The sequence below is a fragment of the Poecilia reticulata genome, chromosome 5, assembly GCF_904066995.2.
Source record: "Poecilia reticulata chromosome 5, P_reticulata-male-v2, whole genome shotgun sequence".
Taxonomy (NCBI): Eukaryota; Metazoa; Chordata; class Actinopteri; order Cyprinodontiformes; family Poeciliidae; genus Poecilia; species Poecilia reticulata.
In genome coordinates this window covers 11,869,924-11,889,143 of record NC_088834.1, presented here as the reverse complement: position 1 = coordinate 11,889,143, position 19,220 = coordinate 11,869,924, and the positions used below count along the sequence as shown (strand labels likewise).

Below are 19,220 nucleotides of genomic sequence, written 5' to 3'. Positions count from 1 at the left end.
ATGAGGTGCAATATAAAAAGAATAACGGAGGAGGAAATGTAAATATTTATATTAAAAGACACATTAAATCTGGGAGCCCTGAAAAGTGGTGATTGTTTGAAAGTTATGCAACGTAAATGTTGAATTTTGTTGAATAAGCCCCAAATAACAGTAAAGAAGCAACAGAACCGTTTAAAACCCTTCTACCACAATCATTAGTGGCAGATTATTTCAAGCTACACTACACTTATCAAAGTGAGTTTTGAACGGCAGAGATGCTAAGACATAAAGCAGCCTGGCTTATTGTAATATGTGGGAGACAAAAGGGAGAACCTGCTCCGCCACATTCAAGGCCTTTGCACTTTTATTTGCTCTGTTTAGACAAAAAAAAAAAAAAAACTACCCACCTTGTTTCAGGGCGAGGACTAAACAGCTATTATCAACCACAATCAATCACTTTGAAATATATGGAAATATCTCTTCACATGATATTAAAAACTACAGAAGCAACAAAAGGTGAAAAAAAGCAAGGCTAACTCCAGTCAAATGAAATATTTGTTAAATTTAGCTCAGAGCTACACCTGTCTTCACAAGATTATTAAAACAGTGACAAGTTGCAAAATATCACACCTCTTGACGAGAGGACGCTTTTTTCTCTTTCCTTCTTTAACAAGTAAGCCATATGTTGTCAAAGATGTTTATTCTTGAAAGTTTTTCATTTGTGTGTGACTGTGTGTGTGTGGCAGGGAATGAAAGCGAGAGAGGCAGCACTCAGCCTGAGTTCTGTGACTTCCTGACCTCTTCATGTAAAACAGCATGTGGTTCAGAGTCAGTGACTAAAACAAAGATATGCCCGCCTGCTCGTCTGCTTCGCAGTCCCCACATTTTCTTTGAAAAGATTAGAGAGCTTGATTTTTGCCTGATGAGTCCCATGTTAAGAATATGTGGGACTCTGGAAACATCATGTGCAGCAAGAAATTTCTTTTTGCGGTTTGTCTGACTAAGCCGCCTAGTTTTTGAAGTCAAGTGTTTTTTTGTGTCACAGGAGGGTAAAAACAGAAAAAATAACCAAAAAGTCTATGTTACTCTTCAGGAAACTGGCACTTTTTTTTATTCTGCTGGTGTGAAGCCACTAGAGGCAGATTCACCAGAAAGGGCCTTCCCCCTTCTACACATGAATGATCAAGTAGGAGAGTATTGGAAAACCAAGTGTCAAGTGGAGGTCTGGACTGCCCTCTTGACAAGACCGAAAGTCTAGACCGAGTCTGAAAACCCACCTGGTTGGTTGGTACCGAACTTACTCATATGGAGCCTTCAAAGCTTGGCATTGTGGGAGGATAGAAACCGCGACGTTCGTCTGCCAGACAACCTGTCTCTGATTTCAATTTGATTTTGTCAGTCAAATCTCCTCATTTCAACTTTAGATAAACCTAAAATCAAATCCATCTTGTAAAGGATCCGCTTTATCACTAGCAGAATATATGGCAGGATTTTGTTTTGATTAACTAGCTTGATTCTTTTCAGAGCATCTGTTCATTAATGCTAGTTAATAGGCTGGATTTTATAGGTTTTACATTTTATGGCAGCATTTTGATATCTACCTTGACAGTGTTAGAAGTGATGGCAAAAAATGGTCAAAAAATGTAGTGATTGTTGGCGTTACAATACTGTTATTTTTTCTGAATAGATGTAAGCAAAAACTGAGAATAAATACCCACTAAAGTCACTTAAAGTAGTTTCTGTGCAGAACATGATACCAGTTTGACTTTCCGGACTTTACAATGAGAGAACAACAAGCAGTTTGATTGGGTAGTTGTGAGTGTTTTTTTCCATCCATCCATCCATTTTCTTTACACCCTTGTCCCTAGTGGGGTCAGAAGGGTTGCTGGTGCCCATCTCCAGCTAACGTTCCGGGCGAGAGGCAGGGTCACCCTGGACAGGTCGCCAGTCTGTCGCAGTGAGTGTTTTTTTAGTATAATTTATTTCATTAGTCAATACTTAAAACTAAAAATAAATTCATACTCTCTTGTTTAAGTACCCAATGATTTTTTTCTTTGCCAGGTGGAAAATGATCCTAGACGTTAGTGAATGAGTAAACTAGATCTGGACCCATAAGTCTCACATGACCAATTTAAACATGTTTCCTCTTCTTTAGTTCGGTTAGAGGAATTAGAATAGTATTAATATATGTATCAAGTATTAATACTATCACCTGCTTTCTGTGTCAGCAGGTGATATGAGCTCACTGATACTACCAAAAATCATTTTAGTCTTGTGCTAGTGCTAAAATAAACCCGGAAAGAGACACTCTGTGTATGAGAAGCTGTACAAATGTTTAAAAACTAGATTAAACCCAATTTGTCCAGTTTAAAATAGTTTATTCAACGATCTTCATTAGTCCCTACAATAACAAACTATTTTTCCTGGCCTCCACAACTTACACACAGTATTACAAAAAAATCAAAAATTAGAAAACCCAAAACACACAAATCTAAACCAAAAAAACAAGTACAAGTCAATAACCACAAGAATTTCAAAGAATATTAAAAGCAAATAGTAACAGTCTTCATTATCCACATGCAATCAAAACATCTATTAAATTTAATATTATTTAAATATGTAGTATAGATTTTTTTTAAGACTATTTGTAAACTTTTCATGATCACCAAACAATTTTATTTAAGAAGGTACCATTTCCTCAGGAGCGATAGTATCTTGTCTCAGCTGAAATAAAGCGTAAATCTGCTGGCCAGACATTATAAACAAATACCAGGAATCTTTGTAACATCAGAAACAGTTGTGAAAAAGACCGTGCACACAAACTTATAAACACACAGGGTTCTGGTTGGTCCACTCACCCCTTTCTCCCGTTTCTGTGATTTTTCTGTTTCAGCCTCACTGCTGAACGTCTAAGTGACAGTGTCAGAACGACAGTCTGCGTGTGCGCTTATGTGTGCGTGTGGTCATGTTTTTCCTCAGGAAGTGATGACCATTAGAAAGGGAACTACACACACATCTTTCTCTGACAGAGTCTGGGCTCAGCAAAAGTTCAGACAGCGAACGATCATGTGGTCTGAGCGTGCGTGTGTTGTGTGCGTTTGAGAGTGTGTCATGTCTGATCCTTGACTGATCTTTTTATTATTATTTCGACACCATACACAGTTGAATTGGCAGAGGCTTGTATTACATGTGGTACAGTCCAAAAATAATTTTTCTGAACATTGTTTTGTATGTGTGTGTGTGTGTGTGTGTGTGAGGTGGCAGACATCAGATGCAGATGATTTCCTGTTTCTTCACTCCGACAACCTCATCATGCTTCTTTGGCTGCCCTTTTCTCCCTCCTCTCTCAGTCACTAAGAGGCAATGTGACAGTGGTGACGCATTCCCTTTTTCTTCCTCATGTAACATCTGAAAACACTAAAACATAGCTTTTTCATTGGACTTGCACAAGCATAAATGTTACTTTATCACATAAATGTCAGTTTTTAAATGTCTAAAACTGCTGCCAGAAATTTTGTGCTCACTGTGTGAGCTGTGCAAAATGCCAAAACTCCTACATGACAACAAGTCCCAACAGAACTCCAGCAGTAGCACCTTCCCTTTAATCATGCTTTGACCCTTATTGTGCCCTCATAATATAATAGATATTATTTTTGCAGATTTAGCTGATAGAAGGCAGCGTAGTCTTTCACATTGCTGCCAAGTAGGTTTATTTTCCCCCGAAAGCAACAAGGAATGTGATGTCTACAAAATATGAAACCTGCTGAGGAAAATCCAGTTGAAAAGAGAAAAAAATGACTTTTCCTTCCATCTCAGCATCATACATAAAGTAAAAAAAAAGAAAAACTTCAGACAACTTAAAGTAGGAATGCACAAAAAATCGTCTGGTGGACAAAAATGATACATTTCTCTCCTGACCTTGTATTTTTTTGTTTTTTCGGCTGTGTGACTGCACCACAGATAAGCAGTCGGCAGCAGCAGTCTTCTGTCTAAAAGTTGTCGTTGTAGGAAAAAGACTCAGTTTGCTATTTCTGATATCAGTGAGAAGTTTAAAAATGAAGTGAGAGGAAAAACACAAAAGGTGTAATAAACTACTATAAAGAAAACTCTATTTTTCACCGAGGCACAAATGCTGCTCATACAGGCAGCTTCTTAAACATTGACTGAAACTTCAGCAGATAACAGGAAGGCTAAATGTTTTACAGCAAAGTTTCTTTATTTGTTCTATTTATCTTTCAACCTTTACCTGTCTAGTCTATTTATCATTCCTGGAATACTTACCGAAACTAATGCTTACAGATACCTGCACTTATTATGGAAATCACCGATTTATGATGTGAAAGATATACAGATGTGATACATATTTGCAATGGTAGATATATTGTAATAAAGTCTTATTAATTACAACAAAAAAATACACATCTGTAGCAATGAGAATGATGGCAGTTACAAAATGTAAAAAATAAATAATTGGAGTTATAATTAACGCTTTTAAAAGTAGCAAATAAAAAACATACAGCTTATTTTTACATTTGAATTAACAGAAAAAAATCTACTTTCTACACTCATTGCCAATGTAATGTTGAATATTGACACTGAGATAAGAATGAGCCTTTTAAGAACTAAAGTCATTGTTATGCACTTAAAATATATTGTCATTATTTCCCCAGGGACAATTAACAAAATCAACCAAAAAAAAAAAAACACTAAAGGATATTGAAAGCTTTTTCTAGAAACGAAGTGTCAGAGTCAGCCATACTGAGTCAGCAGCAGTGAAAAAGGTCAGTCTAGTCAGCTTTCTAAGGACAGTAGTAGTGGTAAAGAACAGTCGAGCATGACTTGCCACGCTCTAAATAGCATGGGAAGTCATGCTTACATAGTTTTTCTCTGTCTAAGACAAACTAAATTTGTTTGTTTGTCCCAGAGTTCAGATATACACAATTTAACTAAAATATTAGTGAGAGAAATGCTAAATCATTTCAAAAGCAAAATGTCTACTGCCCTGAAGAAAGGTTTCTTTGAACCAACTTAAAAAAAATACTCTAATCTGTTACAGCTAATTTTATTAGCTTTTCTACAGCTATAAATCTGATTTGAATAACTCTGAAATCAGAACTATAGCTTGAAAAAATCTCATACAATTAGCTAAAAAAAGTGATTTTTTAAAAAGCAACTTTTTTTTTTCTTTCCAGTGTGATGCCAGTTTTGTGTAGGAGGAAAATCAATTTCACTGGAGCAGTCAACAGAATCCAAATCCTTATCTGCTCATCATAGCAAATGAAATTCTGTCATTTACCAGTCTGTCTCGCTTAAAGCTTGACTTATTATTAAGTTTGTCAACAATTGATAAAACCGGTCTATGCAGGCAAGGTGTAGCCTATTAATTTACAAAAGACAACATATATAAATGTCATAATCTTCAGGCCATCTCTCTAGTGAGGAGAATGATTCTGCGGTTTTATAAATACCTGATGCTGGTGGCACATGGCACCATCTGGGTCTCATATTCCTTTTCTACATGTCAACACACGAGAATAAGGTAGGTTTTTTTAACAGTGTTCATCATATATTGTACAGATCAGCCATGTAATCAATATTATTTGTATAAATAGCAAATATTACAATTTTGTGCAAATTTCTCCTCTTTCAGGGTTTATTGCAGCTGTTTCCATCTTTTCCATCTGTTTCCATCCAAGTCTTTACTGCAAGGCGACAAAGAAAGATGCTTTGACAGCCACTGGTACAAACAGCATTCCTGCCTTGAGTATTCCCAAAGCCACAATAGTAGATTTGATTGTCAAAATTTTTCTCCCTCTTGCACATTACAGTTTCTGTTTAACATTAGACAGCAGCACATGAGAGAAGCTTTTAAGCTTAAAGTGATTAAGAGTCTAATAACAAACCGAGCCACCTGGGTGTCCTTAGCAATGAAGACAGAAGAACAAAGTCATTTTACATGGATTGGTTTAAGAAAATTTTTTTTTAGGTTCATGTGACAGGAATGGATCTGTTTGAAATTAAATAAAGGAATAACCTATTTGTAAAATAATTCACACGAAAGGATGCCCAATTTATTAACAATATTTGTTATAAAGTACTGAATTTAATATAAATAGTTTATCATGCATGCATGTTTTACTTCTTTTTTATTAGAAATGTCATGCATTGTGCATAAAGCAAGTCAGCAAATGTGAGAATATTAGTTTTTCTAAGTAAAAAAAAACTACAAAAACCAAATATGACATAGGATAGATAAGTGCTGTATTTAAAACAGCAGACAGAAATAAATCTGATTGATGCATTTCTTTCATGATGTAGCTAAACGTGATTCTGGTCGACCAATGATCTTATCAAACCCGACTTCTGAAGTAACTGTTTCGACTTACTTAAAAACAACATCCAGTGTCTAAGGTTTTGTCTCTTCCATGAGCTACATGTTATAACATGCTATACTGGGGTGACTTAAGGTTTCCTTGTGCAAAATCAGGTTCAGATTGGATAACTGGATTTTCTGGTAGATATTGTCTTTCTAATCCTTCAAGTGAGGCAGATATTACAGTTAGACAACAAGGAAATGATGAGGGTTTCCCATCAGTCCGTTAGTTCCCGACATTACAAAGAAAAAAACAAACCTCAATCAGTGCTATCCTGCCAGGACTGCGCATGGTAAAATGTTCACACCCTTCTTCACTCAACCCTTCCAACAACTGCAGGAGGGCTAATGTAACGAAAAAGTCTGTGGAGTTAAACTAATCACAGTGATTTGTTGTTTTTATATTTGAATTTGGGCTCAAATGTCATTCAGCAATAAAACTCCACTACTATTCATTTCAGTTCATCAGTTTTGCATTGTGTCACTGCACATTGTCATTTATTCATCTGTTTTTCTTTGGAACAGTCAGGTGTTTCTTTCTACTGTTTGTGGTAATATCAAACTTTTTTTTTTCTATGAATTTCGATTAAATTTACTTGATGAAACTGTGTGCAAAAAGTTAGAAGGCATACATTTCCAAACAAAAAGGATTATGTAGAGAAAAATAGACTTTTTGCTAAAACGTTAACCCTTCCAAACCGAACTGCGATTCTGCCAAATTTGTAGCACTGTAATTCCACCACACTTTGCAAGATCTAAAAAATCCCAAACGTTTCTGAAAAGGGAGACGTTGCACTTTCTAGCCAGTATCGGGTTATTGCGGTAATTTCATCTCTGCCATAGCAGGGAGTGAAATCTGAGGGACACTCTTTTAATAGAGGGTAAATTGCGAAAATAACTTGCCATATATTTACATTTCCAGTTCTTATGCAAATATATTTATTCACAGGACACTTAAAGAACTGCGTACAATTAAAATAAGAAAAAATATCCAGGCGGAGATTCGAAACTAAGGTCAGAAAGGGTTAATCAAATATGGCATTCGGTCTTCTAACTTTTCTGGAATGATGAAATATGACTCAAAATGATACTTTGTAAAAAAAAAATGGGTAAAGCCTTGGTAGATATTTTAAATGGTCTCACATAACAGATGTTTTGACTTTCAATTACCAGACCAGGCCAAATGCACCAACAACCAGGCCTCACAGCAATGCAGACCCAACTGAAGAGAATGCAAACCATAACATGAAGTCAAAATTAAAGCTACTAAAATAAATATGTGTTGGTGCTTAGATAAAAAACTGCAATGAGATCCAGAAACTGAAATGTTGTATTTTCACTTGCAAATGTAGTTGCTACTACCAGATGACTTCTCGTTTTGTCACTTAACTATAAAAGCACTGAGCTATAAAAACTCACACATCGTGACTGCTCACATCCTGGTGAATCTGCCACTTTTTTCTACCATTTGAAAACATGTACAGTACAGTAGCAGAATAAATCACATGTGCAAGTTGAAACTGAATTTGAAAAAAAAAAAAAGAAAAGAAAGAAAGTCTCAGGTGAGGGGAACAACAGCCAAAAATGACTGATCAGACTAAACACTACAGTTGTTTTTCCAATCTGCCTGCAGACTGTTTGTCTTCGTAAGAGAACCTTTGCATTTCAAGTGCATTGCATGAAATTGAGATGAGTCAGAATTAATCCTAGTGACTCAGAATTCATCTTTCAACATGTTTTGGTTTTCATCCATGTTCATAGTCAAAAAAGTGTTGATCTTTCAAGTGAACAAAGCAAATAGATCACCCTGCACTGCCAAAACAGATAAATTGCATCTCAAAACTGCCTGACATTTGAAATGCTGTAATTACATTTTGCTTGGACAAACAATCAAAGATGACAACTATGAGAGATTCTAACTCTTGAGGCTTCCAGCTATCCATCAATTGTTGTTTATTTATTTTTAGAAGAGACAATGAACATAACAGAATCTGCCAGAATTAGTCATTATGGCCAGTTTTCATCTCTAGTCCCTCAATTTCATGTATGTAATCTGCCAAATCTTTAAATTCCATCAGACTCGTTAATGGATGGTCAACATGTTGCCCTATTTACTGTTTAACATATGTATATCAGTTATTTTTGTGCAATAATGACACATGAGGTGATCCGTTTTTCCCCTCAGATCATTCTTTAGCTCAGTAACCCTAAAACATTAAAAGCAGGGGTAAGAATGGCTGACCTACATGCAAATATCAGCCAGGCGAGAGCAAATTAACATGAAACTGCAAGAGTACATGAAAAGAAACATGCACACAGTCTGTGATATGGTGGAAGCTGTAGTGTGTCATAATAATCCCTTACATAACAGAACCTCAAAACTTGTGACTCTCAAAGTCACAAACATCATCTGGACCGAATGGAAAGTCACTCTGGACAACGTCCACTCCTTATCTTTAGGGAACTGTTATTTATGTTAATAGGACATTTAAAAAGTGCTTACATTAATTTGTGAATTTCATTTAACAGCAATCAGTTACTAATGAAATTAAATTTAAGATTCAAGTTTATGCTTACTTACACAGCAAAAAGAACAAAAATTAATATTTGTTTGCTTCAAATTTGTAAGGGAATTCAATGAAATATGGTTTCTGATTACCAGTAGTTCCTGATATCAAATCCTGTCTAGAAGTCATATTTGAACCTTTGAACATGACTTTCTAGGACCCCTGCTCTAAATAGTATCATGCACAGCCGGGGCCCCACACTGTTGACAACCTTGAAACTTTAACATATATGACAGTACCATGTGACTGACAGTGAACAGAACATATTCATTCTCTAAAAGAGTGATCAAAGTAGGTATTTATTTATATATAAAAACTGTAAGGATGTTTTTAGGATCTTAATAGGTGGTAAACCACTGAGCAAATGTATAGTGCCTGATTTGTCAATGTACAAAAAAACCACAGAGTGCAGAATCCTCAGGAATATGTTTTATTTCACTGCTAATGCGAGTTACACAAAAAGGTAAATTTGCTGCAAAGGTTTGAACATATATTTATGCTAAAACATATATGTTAAAAATGTGAGAACACAAAACGTTTTATTTGGACTTCATGATTCAACAATAAAAAAAAAATTGACAAGGCAAAACTTGGCATCCATGGTTTGAGTTTAAAGGCTAAAACCTCTAACTGACCAAAAATAACTAAAAGGTATCTGATGTAAAACTTACACGCCACTTAAAGCATCACTCACACACTAGAGTGAAGATCTGTGCTCACTTTATCGCTTTAGGAACAGGCAACTTGATGAAATTTACAGAACCACTAATTCTCCTCTCTGTTTGAAAATCCCTGAAGAAGATCTAACTATTAGTTTGTGACTTTAAGCGTCGGTGTTGCAGCATTAGAATGATACAAGCTATACCGGTCCTCCACCTGCATTTTACAGGTGCAGTCCCCCACCTGCAGCGGTAGGTGGGGGACTGCACACCCACCTACACATTTACATTTTACACATTTTACAGTGGGGGATTGTAAAATGTGTGTACAGTCACCCACATTTTACAGGTGGAGGCCTATAAAATGCAGTCCCCCACCTCCAAAAATAAAAATAAAAAATATGGTTTTAAAGTGGTCTAGTCAAAGTCTGAACTTAAATCCAATTTGTATGCAACGGCCAGTCCATAAACATGCCATTAATGCCACGAAACCCTGTACTGTGACTAAATTCACACAATTCAGAAAAAATAAATTCCTCAACAGCGAGGTGAAATACTCATTTATTAAACCAGGCATTGGATTTACAGGGTGGTTACTTTTTCAAGTTAGTTTGGATTTATTTTGTGGCTTACTAAAAACCATAATCATCTGACATGAACTCTTCATCTTATCCGATAGTAAAATGTGTTTGATCATTTGAAATATTAATATTTGACTATAGCAGCAAAAAAGAGGAAATCTGCTGAAGGGAAAAAACACATTTTTATCTTTTTATTTGCACTACTGTTTCAAAATACAGCATCATTGTTTTCGCAGGGACAGAAGATTGTTTTTTTTTTTAGTTTCCGTGGTTACCCAGATGAAAAGCCCACCTCTAATGGTTTAGAGGTGGGCTTGCTGCTTTCTCCTTCGTATGACTTCAGAATAGAAAACATTTCCAGTTGCTGCAAATGCTTTTGGTGTTGTTTATGCAGACGTGATGTTTTGTAAACACACGAGATGAAAAGTTCTTCTCTTCCCCCCCCACCCCCCAAAAAACTCCTTGATGTTTGCCTCATGGAATTGGAGAGAGCTGGCACTGATAAAGCAGAGACGTCTTTAGCGCTAAGGTCAGCATCACTGGCTACTTTCTGGGAATCTCAATTTCCACAACTATCTGAGGACACGAACCTTCACCTAATTCCCTCAAATACTTATGAGTTAATGGTTGATGAGTCTCTTGAGACTGTAGCGCTTCCTCACTGGATAAGGGGAAGGAGTGGTGCATGCTTCAAGGCCTCACAAACACACACACACACACACACACACGCACGCACACATGCAAACATAGTCACAGACATACTAACATTCACATTTGAGAGGTGTTGCACAGTTAACAGGGCACGTCAAAAAAAAAAGAAGGATGAAGGATAACAGAGAATAAAGAAGGATGAAGGATAACAGAGAATAAAGAAGTTTTCCTGTGTATACAGCTGTCCGCAGCACTACAGTAACTACGCTGTTATCCTAGCTAGATAAATCTGTGTTTTGACACATATAGAGGAGGGCAAAACAGTAGGAAAGGAGAGAGGTGCAACAGGGGGAAGGGTCATGCCCTGTTACTCGAAGCAAAGAGGAAAAGACGGGAGTGTGCTGCCTTCTGCTGCTGTTTAACAGGACAATAACAAAGAAACACATGACGTCTTTCTGATTTACTGAACACACTTTGAAATTAAGTGCCAGGAAAGGTGTGCATACAGGAAACAGATTTTGGAATTGTCTATTTACTTGAGGGAAAGATTTAGGAGTTACCCTAACTTTGAACTGCTTTGCTGACCTTTTCTGTAATCAACACAAAGTCTTTCTCTCCTCGCTGAAGGAAGAAGTAAAGAGTTGCAGGGTAATGGTGTTCGATTTAAAAACACAGTACAAAATCGCAATGTAATTACAAATACAATAATATCAAATACAACCGCAAATACAATATCGCAATGTAATTACAAATACAATAATAACAAATACAACCGCAAATACAATATCGCAATGTAATTTATCTAAATATTGTTTTCTGCTGTTTGAGACAATTTGCGGATAATTCAAGAAAAATATTTCATACTGTCAATCACTATACTATAGAATATATCACATTTATGTGTGCACGAGCTTCAATACAACCGCTTTTTGCAAATGTCTTTGGAAAGACGAATAGCTTTTAAACTGTTAACTTTCTAGACAGACTCAAGCAAGAACAGTGACAGAAAAAGAACAACCTCATTGATTGTTTCTGGAAACTAAACTCAGCAATGAAAACAATGTGCAGCTCAGATGTCACAGCACTATTACTCCAGTATTTCAAATGAGTAAAATGGATCAAAAATAGTTTTAAGTATTGGAGAAAAGCAATATTGAAGTTAATTTTGATATTGCTCCGCAGACACACTTATGCAAAGTGTAAGGATACACAGGTGGGTGTGTTGAAAGTCGTGCTAGCTTTCAAATCAACAGTGTCTGGCAAAACCCCTGAAACCCAGCGGAGAATCATCTAAACAAAACCGAATGCATGAAACCAGCCATATATTTATACCATAAATTTCCAGTAGTATACAGAAAATTGGCTCTTTTCTGCCCTTCTCTGATTTGTTTAGACCAGGAGCCTGACAAGTGATTTTTAGTGTGACTCTGCAAGTTAGCCAGTTATTGGTGTCAAGATAGATCAAGTTTTTAAAAAATGTTTTGTTTTTAAAGTGACAAAAAATTCTCAGTGTTTAAACAAATGGAGTCATATGTCTTCTTTTTGCAAATGACCTTTTAAAAGCATTTTTTTATACCTTAGAACCTGAAACCAAAATATACCTCAATACATTGTGAAATACTTTATATAACATCACACTTTCTTGTTTTTTTTTTTAACAACTTAAAAAATATTTGGTAATTGTCAAAGTTAAGTTGGGTGATGTTGCATCCCACCCAGCTAGCTGGTGATGACAACATGCGTAACGAGCTATAAAAAGACAACACGTTTTCCAGAGAGAGCGTGGTCATTTGGAAAACCTTGTTCCTGTTTTGCCACCATGATCGTTTGACATTTTACTTTAATTATCCAACTTTTGATTTGAGGGGGTGGATTACTGTCATCTTACATCATTTCCAGCAACACTTGAACTACCGTTGCCTCAGGTGATGCCACATCCAGTGAACCAACAGCAAAACCCACAAGCAATGAGTATGAGTCACTAGTGAGTTCCCAAAAGAGACCAGGAAACCGACATAAGGAGCTGCTGTTTACTCCCACATAATTCTAAAAGGGAAATTAGGGCAAAGTTGAATAGGAATATTGGTCAACCATATTCCTATTGGTTGACCAATATCTGTGTTAAAGTGCATTGACAAAAAGACTGGACTTGCTAGTGGGTGAATAATTTGGCCCTTGTAAACTAGGCCCAAATAATCTACGGTGGAGTGCTTGCTACTTTTCAATGTAAAAAAAAAACTCGTGACAAATAATTTATGAGGAAACATGAGTACGTCAAAAGCTCCTTGAATCACTGTCGGACTAGCGATGTTGCGAGACGAATTAATTGTGAATTTTGGTTGCGTTTCCAGAGCTCGTCGAATGTGACGTGTCGCCAATCAGAGAGCAAAGTGACAGAAACTCAAGAGAGGAATCCAAAATACACAGAACACAAAACAACTGCCGTGGCGCACCAGAAAGACCGGTGGACATCGGGGACGTCTTTGCTTTTGTTTTATTCTCCGTTAACTACAGACCACAACCGTTGCGTCTTCCCAGTCAGGCATGTTTATTTACTCCAAACTTACGTTTGTTCATGAGGGGTTTTGCAAAATTTCCCGTCTGAAATCAGATGTTGGTGAGTGAAGTAAGTGTGTGTGGTGTGTTTCTCCTGTCGTGTGGCTCGACACCACACACTGTCTGACCAAATCTACAAAAGGTTTTTTTTATCCTCCTGTGTGTGGTCTCTCTCTAAGGTTTTGAAAATTAGCTAACAATTTTTAAATCTTTGCATGTGAACCAAAACAAAATGTTTGGTCTTTTAAACTTTTAAAGCTCGTCTTAAAACCCATCTATTTTACTTGGCTGTCAACTCCAGCGGGATCTAGTTTTAAATTGTATGTTTGTTTTTAATCTGTAGGAGTTTTTACTTTTTTATTTTTATTTTGTGTTTTAATGTACAGCACTTTGTATCAGCTGTGGTTGTTTTAAAGTGCTTTATAAATAAAGTTGTAATGGTATGGTCTTCAGCGAGCTATCGGCTGTCTACCGGAGTGAAAAATAATCACTAATCAATACTGAACAAATCATACAAACTTAACATACTGCGGGTGATCTGGGTGGCTTTAGATTACGATCATTTATTACGATATATTTTTCTTTCATATAGATATAAATACAACTATTCTATAATAAAACATTTGTACAAGATAAAACAGTGCAAATGCTTATATTTTATTATTAATTTTTCTGCTACAGTGTCTGATTAATAAGCAACTGTGATCTCAATATGGATGAAAATTACATGAAATGAACAAGGAAATAATCCCAAATCTCACAAAACCGAAGGATCTGTTGCTAATGTCTTAATACCAACTAATGTGGAAACTTTTCAATACGCCGACAGGTCCGACCAGTTTTCCGTTGAGGTGGGATTTCCAAGGTGGGCGGTTGAAATGTCAGAGTCTTTGTATTCAGCTTTAGTATTTCTTAATAGCAATAATTCACCGTCTATCACGCCTATCAGTAGGCGTGATGGACGAATTATTGCTACATAAAACATAGCGATTTCATGCTAAGTTTTTCTTTTAAAAAATGGCATCAATAAGGGAAGGAGTTGATTGTGCAAGTTGTTCAAAATCAATATTAACTACATTCAATTTCCAAAAAATAATGACTGACGAAAAAGTCTCGAACTAAAGATTCTTTTAAAACTGATTTGCCTTGTTTTTTTTTTTGTTTGTTTTCTTTTTGCACAAACCTTTTCATTTTCCAGCTCACCTTTAACGCTTATTGGAAAAAAAAGTCAGGATGAAAAAAGCTCAGTGTAAAATAGTTCCTGCAAGCTGCTCCACCGTTGCTGTGATGCAAAGAGAGCGTCAAAGCTGTATTTTTTAAAATATTGAGATATCGAGTCTGTAAATAAACACCACAAAGGTTTTTATTTATTTATTTATTATTAATTTCAGCATTGTCTTTTTTAACTAAATGTAACTTTTTTAATTTAGTTAAACTCCGGTCTAGTTTTGTGATGGGTGGTGCCAATATATATATTTTTAATATCTGTTTGTGTTGACTGGGGTTTATATGCATTTTGTTTTCAGCATTTGAATTTAAAAAGAGAAAATGACATGCTTATTTTTGAGTTAATTTTATGTATGCATTTATATTTACTTATTCATTTATACCAATCCAACCTTTAAATCCATCACTCATTTGCTTATCTTCGAACCTAAAATTAAAACTTTGTAATTTTTTGTTTTGCTGTGCCACCTCAATATTGTTATCGACCTCTATTTGGCCACTTGTGTGAAACTTTTCTAGAGGCGCTCCTGTCTTTAAGCTCACTTATGCAATTTCCTGACTCGGGGACTGTAAATCACAATTCCTGGTAATACCCATCTAGGCTTTTTTAGCATAAACTATACTATTGTGTCTTTCAGTCTGACATCATTGTTCTCGCACAGTAATTACCAAGGTCAGAGACCACAGTGACATTACCACAGCAGCTTGACAGGAAAAACAAAACTGTCGCGTTTAGATGATCCTGCAGCAACAAAAATAAAAAGTTTAAACAATTAACTTTTTTGGAGATAATAAACAGAGCAGGATAACATAAAAAGAAACATTTACTATAAAGCATTTACCATGACAAAGACAATCTGTGTGACAGCTTCATAAACTAGTAAACATTGTATGATTATTCTTATAAACAAAGAAGCTACAGGGAGATCAAAATTCAGTCCAACTAAACGATAGAAAAGTCTTGCTCCGCTCCAACTTTCACATTCACAAGTCAAAGAAGTTCGACGCTCAGAGAACGCATCAGACAAGTAAACCAGTTAACGCGTGTTGCTCCAAGTTCACACATCACAGTTATGATACAGGTTCAACAGTGAAAAGAAAGCGATAACTGCATTTGTAGCTGGTAAAAATATAAATTGCTTTCAATGCAAGGTGCGAAAAGGTGCAAACTGATCACTTGCTTTGAAGCTCTCCTGAACATGAGTCACGTCTCAGATGGCAGATGTTGTGATCAAAGCGCCGAGTGGAGAGACGTAGTAGACTGTCTGTGCTTTATTAAGAGAAAACAAAACCCTTCGAACACGAGCAGCCCGCACAGTCAAAGAATCAAAAACACATCTGCAAATTAAGACGACCATTTAAAAATGACGACTTTTATAAAATTGATATAATTACTACATCCGCAACAAATCTCAATTCCACAGCAGAGAGGAGGCTATTGGGCGATATGCAGGAATAAAAGATTAACGAGTACAGCTTGAATTCTCTGTTTACAAACAACCTTTTGGTTTCCAAAACATTGTTTGATGTCAATAAAAATGTCATTTTGAGGCCAAAATGTTGCCGTGCGTATACAGGAGATGTTGAAACGATTGGCCTTGAAGTTAATAATTACACTTATTTAAAACAAAAAAAAAAAACAATGATGAGGCTAAACTGTTTAAAGCATCACTGTTATCTCATAAACTGTAATTCAACTTGTTTTTGTTGTTGTTTTTTTTATTAATAAGATTGAGATTAATTTAATTGGTTAATTATCTGCGGGCTGATTTGGAGCGTGCCGTTGGTTTTTGTCTGGATGTTTTTGCAGAAGTCGATGTTTAGACTGCACTTTTTTTCCGCCTCTTATCAAATGCAAGATTTATGCCACTTCCTACGAATCACAAAAAGAATACATTTTCCCACCAACACAGAATGCCAATGTGACCTCACCTACCTCGACAGAGATTTAATCTGTCTGACAATTTGTTACCCATAAAGATGAAAAATCGGCTTTAAGCACGTGAGGCAGACAACAAAAACAATATACGGCGTCTTAAGGCACTCCTTCATTTATGACAACAGAACAAAGTGTCTTTGCTGTTCGCCTACGCGGCCTCCAACGCCCACATGAACACACCTCCCAGCTTAAAGAATGATATAACTTGATAAGTGAATAAATGAGGCCGTGGTGTTGCTTCAGCACCTGCGTCCAACCTGTAGTCAGACTTCAAGGCGCTCATGCAAAGATTATGGGAGAAGCTAGCCCGAGATAAAGTTCTTGGAGGAGCAGATTAAAGCTTTCTGACACATCTGGATTGTAGCTGCACTTCCAGATTTTGCACATAAAAACCTCTGATATTTCTTTAAAAAAAAAATGCTTGCAAAACAATTTGTTACCAAACTTATATGAAAGCTAAGCAAAATATCAATTTAATGCAATGTTCTACGGAAGCAAGGAAGTGGAACTTCTCCAATTTTTCAACCACAGGTTTATCATGGGTTTTCTCTTCTCAACCTATTACATTAGTAATGACATTTTAACCTCTGATGAACTTCTGTCAGCACAGCGTCACTCCATTACTATGATTTTTATCTGTGAAAACCTGATTTGATTATAAATGTGTTCTTGATTTCCAGAGAATCAAAATATAACAATGTCTACCTTACACATCTAGAAGCTATTTATGCATCTGATTGCTACTATTCATGCTGAACTGGAATACTGTGAAAAATGTATAGTAAATATATCTTTATTTACATATTGTGGTGTGAAAAATGCCAATTATTAAACATTGCGCTTGCTTGCTGGAAATCCATAAAAAGGCAATACAAGTTCACAGGAAATGCACAAGAATTAGTCTTTAATTCTACAAATACTGATGAGAAAGTAGATTGATCACATTTCTATTACACCATCACGTTTACTTATTAAACAGGGATATTTTGCTCCAAATGTAGAAATTATGCTTTATTTTATTTGAGTTTACACGGAAATTGTAATAATAATTTAAATATTATTGTTGTCACAATATTTGCTATACTGAAAAACAGATATATGTATTAGTCTCCAATTGTAATTTTTACTGCCATTAGACATGAATAACAATCAGAAAGACGGGAAACGTTGTTTGGCATTCTCATCAGGTGGGATAAATATTAGATGGTTAGAATGTAAGATGCACCAATCATTTGGCCAGACATTGAAATTGGCTAATTTTATCAAAGTAATAATAATCAGTTCTGTGATCAGGAAGTCAATTGCTGAAATATTTTATGTTTCATTTCTTCATATTCACGAAAAGCATCAATACAGAAAAATATCACAATATTCAGCCTCTGCACCCAACAGCTAATACTTATATTAACGTTTTTTTAACTGATTAAGAAACCTAGATAATAAATACCACAGATATAGAGATATTTCTAGGGGTGATCTTGTGATTTATTTACGTTGTACAATTCAATACGGCTTTCAGAAATAAAATATATCAAAATAAATCAAAAAATAAATCAGGACTTTAGCTGAGTGGAAATTGGTTTGAGCTGGAAAAAAAATTTCAACAGCGTACTATGAGATAAGAGGTGTGCATTTAACAGTTAAACACATCTGGTGAGTACTAATCCCCAAGGATAAAAAGAAAAAAAAAAGAAAAAGAAAAACATCCGTGGCTGACTCTGAGCTTTATTGCTGAGTCACAGCTGTCATATTTGCGGCTGGTCAGATAGCAGAAGGCCCTGAAAGTTCATCACGCTGTACAAATTCCTCATATGACACAGTAGATAAAAAACAAATGATAAGGATGTGAGACATATAGCATACATCTATTTTACTTGCATATGTCCTGATTTAAGACAAACAAAAAACATGCTTAGCTCTGCAGAGTTCAGACAGGAAGCGAGAATAACCAAATATTAACTGCACTCACCTGAACAGAAGTTGTGACCACTTAGATGGTTAAAATCTCTGCCTGGAGTTTGCATGTCAAACTCACACTCGCACTGTGGCCAAGAGACAAACTCTGGACCGACACCTGAGTGTGTGCCAGTTGTCAGTGCTTTAGCCGCACCTCCTTACTATCACCACCCCCAATTTGCCCGCCGCTACGAGGCTTGTTACGCTGCAAAAAGTGTCCACCCTTCACTCTCAGCTGCATCAGGTCAGTCTAATTAATGTCAGAATAAGTGGTTTATTATACAGAAGGGATTCGGTGTTACAACTGTCCCTAACATTTTTATTCCTCCAGAGTAATCTGAAAGTAATGACTATTTTGTTTGTGAAATGACACGAGGAAAATAATCGTATCAAACATTACATTTCAGAGCATAATTAATACTCTTTAAAACTCTGACGCAGACATTATGAGTACGGCTGACTTTTTCAGATGGTTTTTGCGTTTTATCACCTAGTGTGCAGCCACAACACTCACAGCTCCAGCAGACACTCTGAACCGAGCCGAAGGTGACTGACCTGATCGGCGCGCTGAACCGCAGAGGAGACACAACCGGCTCGCTGTTGCCGAAGCTGAATCGGGGTTTTCCTCGGCTCTATATTAGCTGTAAAACTCCGGAGCCCAGGAGCGGACAGAGGCACAGAAGCGCGGCGGCGCAGAAGGTGGTCTGGACCGCTCGCCTATCTGCTCGTGCT

The 19,220-nt window shown here is 36.3% G+C and overlaps 1 protein-coding gene across 3 annotated transcripts in view; it reads right to left on the bottom strand.

The window, feature by feature from the left end:
• pparg (peroxisome proliferator-activated receptor gamma) overlaps positions 1 to 19,215 on the bottom strand; it is a 43,891-nt gene extending 24,676 nt beyond the window's left edge. Inside the window, exon 1 of one of the 3 annotated variants that reach the window (XM_008408553.3) lies at positions 19,044 to 19,215. Coding sequence is in view for 1 of the 3 variants with exons in the window: in XM_008408552.3 (XP_008406774.2) it covers positions 18,502 to 18,556 (55 nt within the window). In the remaining 2 variants the exon portion in view is untranslated. Of the gene's footprint in view, positions 1 to 2,837; positions 3,712 to 18,501; positions 18,693 to 19,043 lie in introns of those variants that run through there. The other 2 variants (XM_008408552.3, XM_008408555.2) reach the window with 2 other exon arrangements.
• Positions 19,216 to 19,220: the final 5 nt, after the last annotated feature.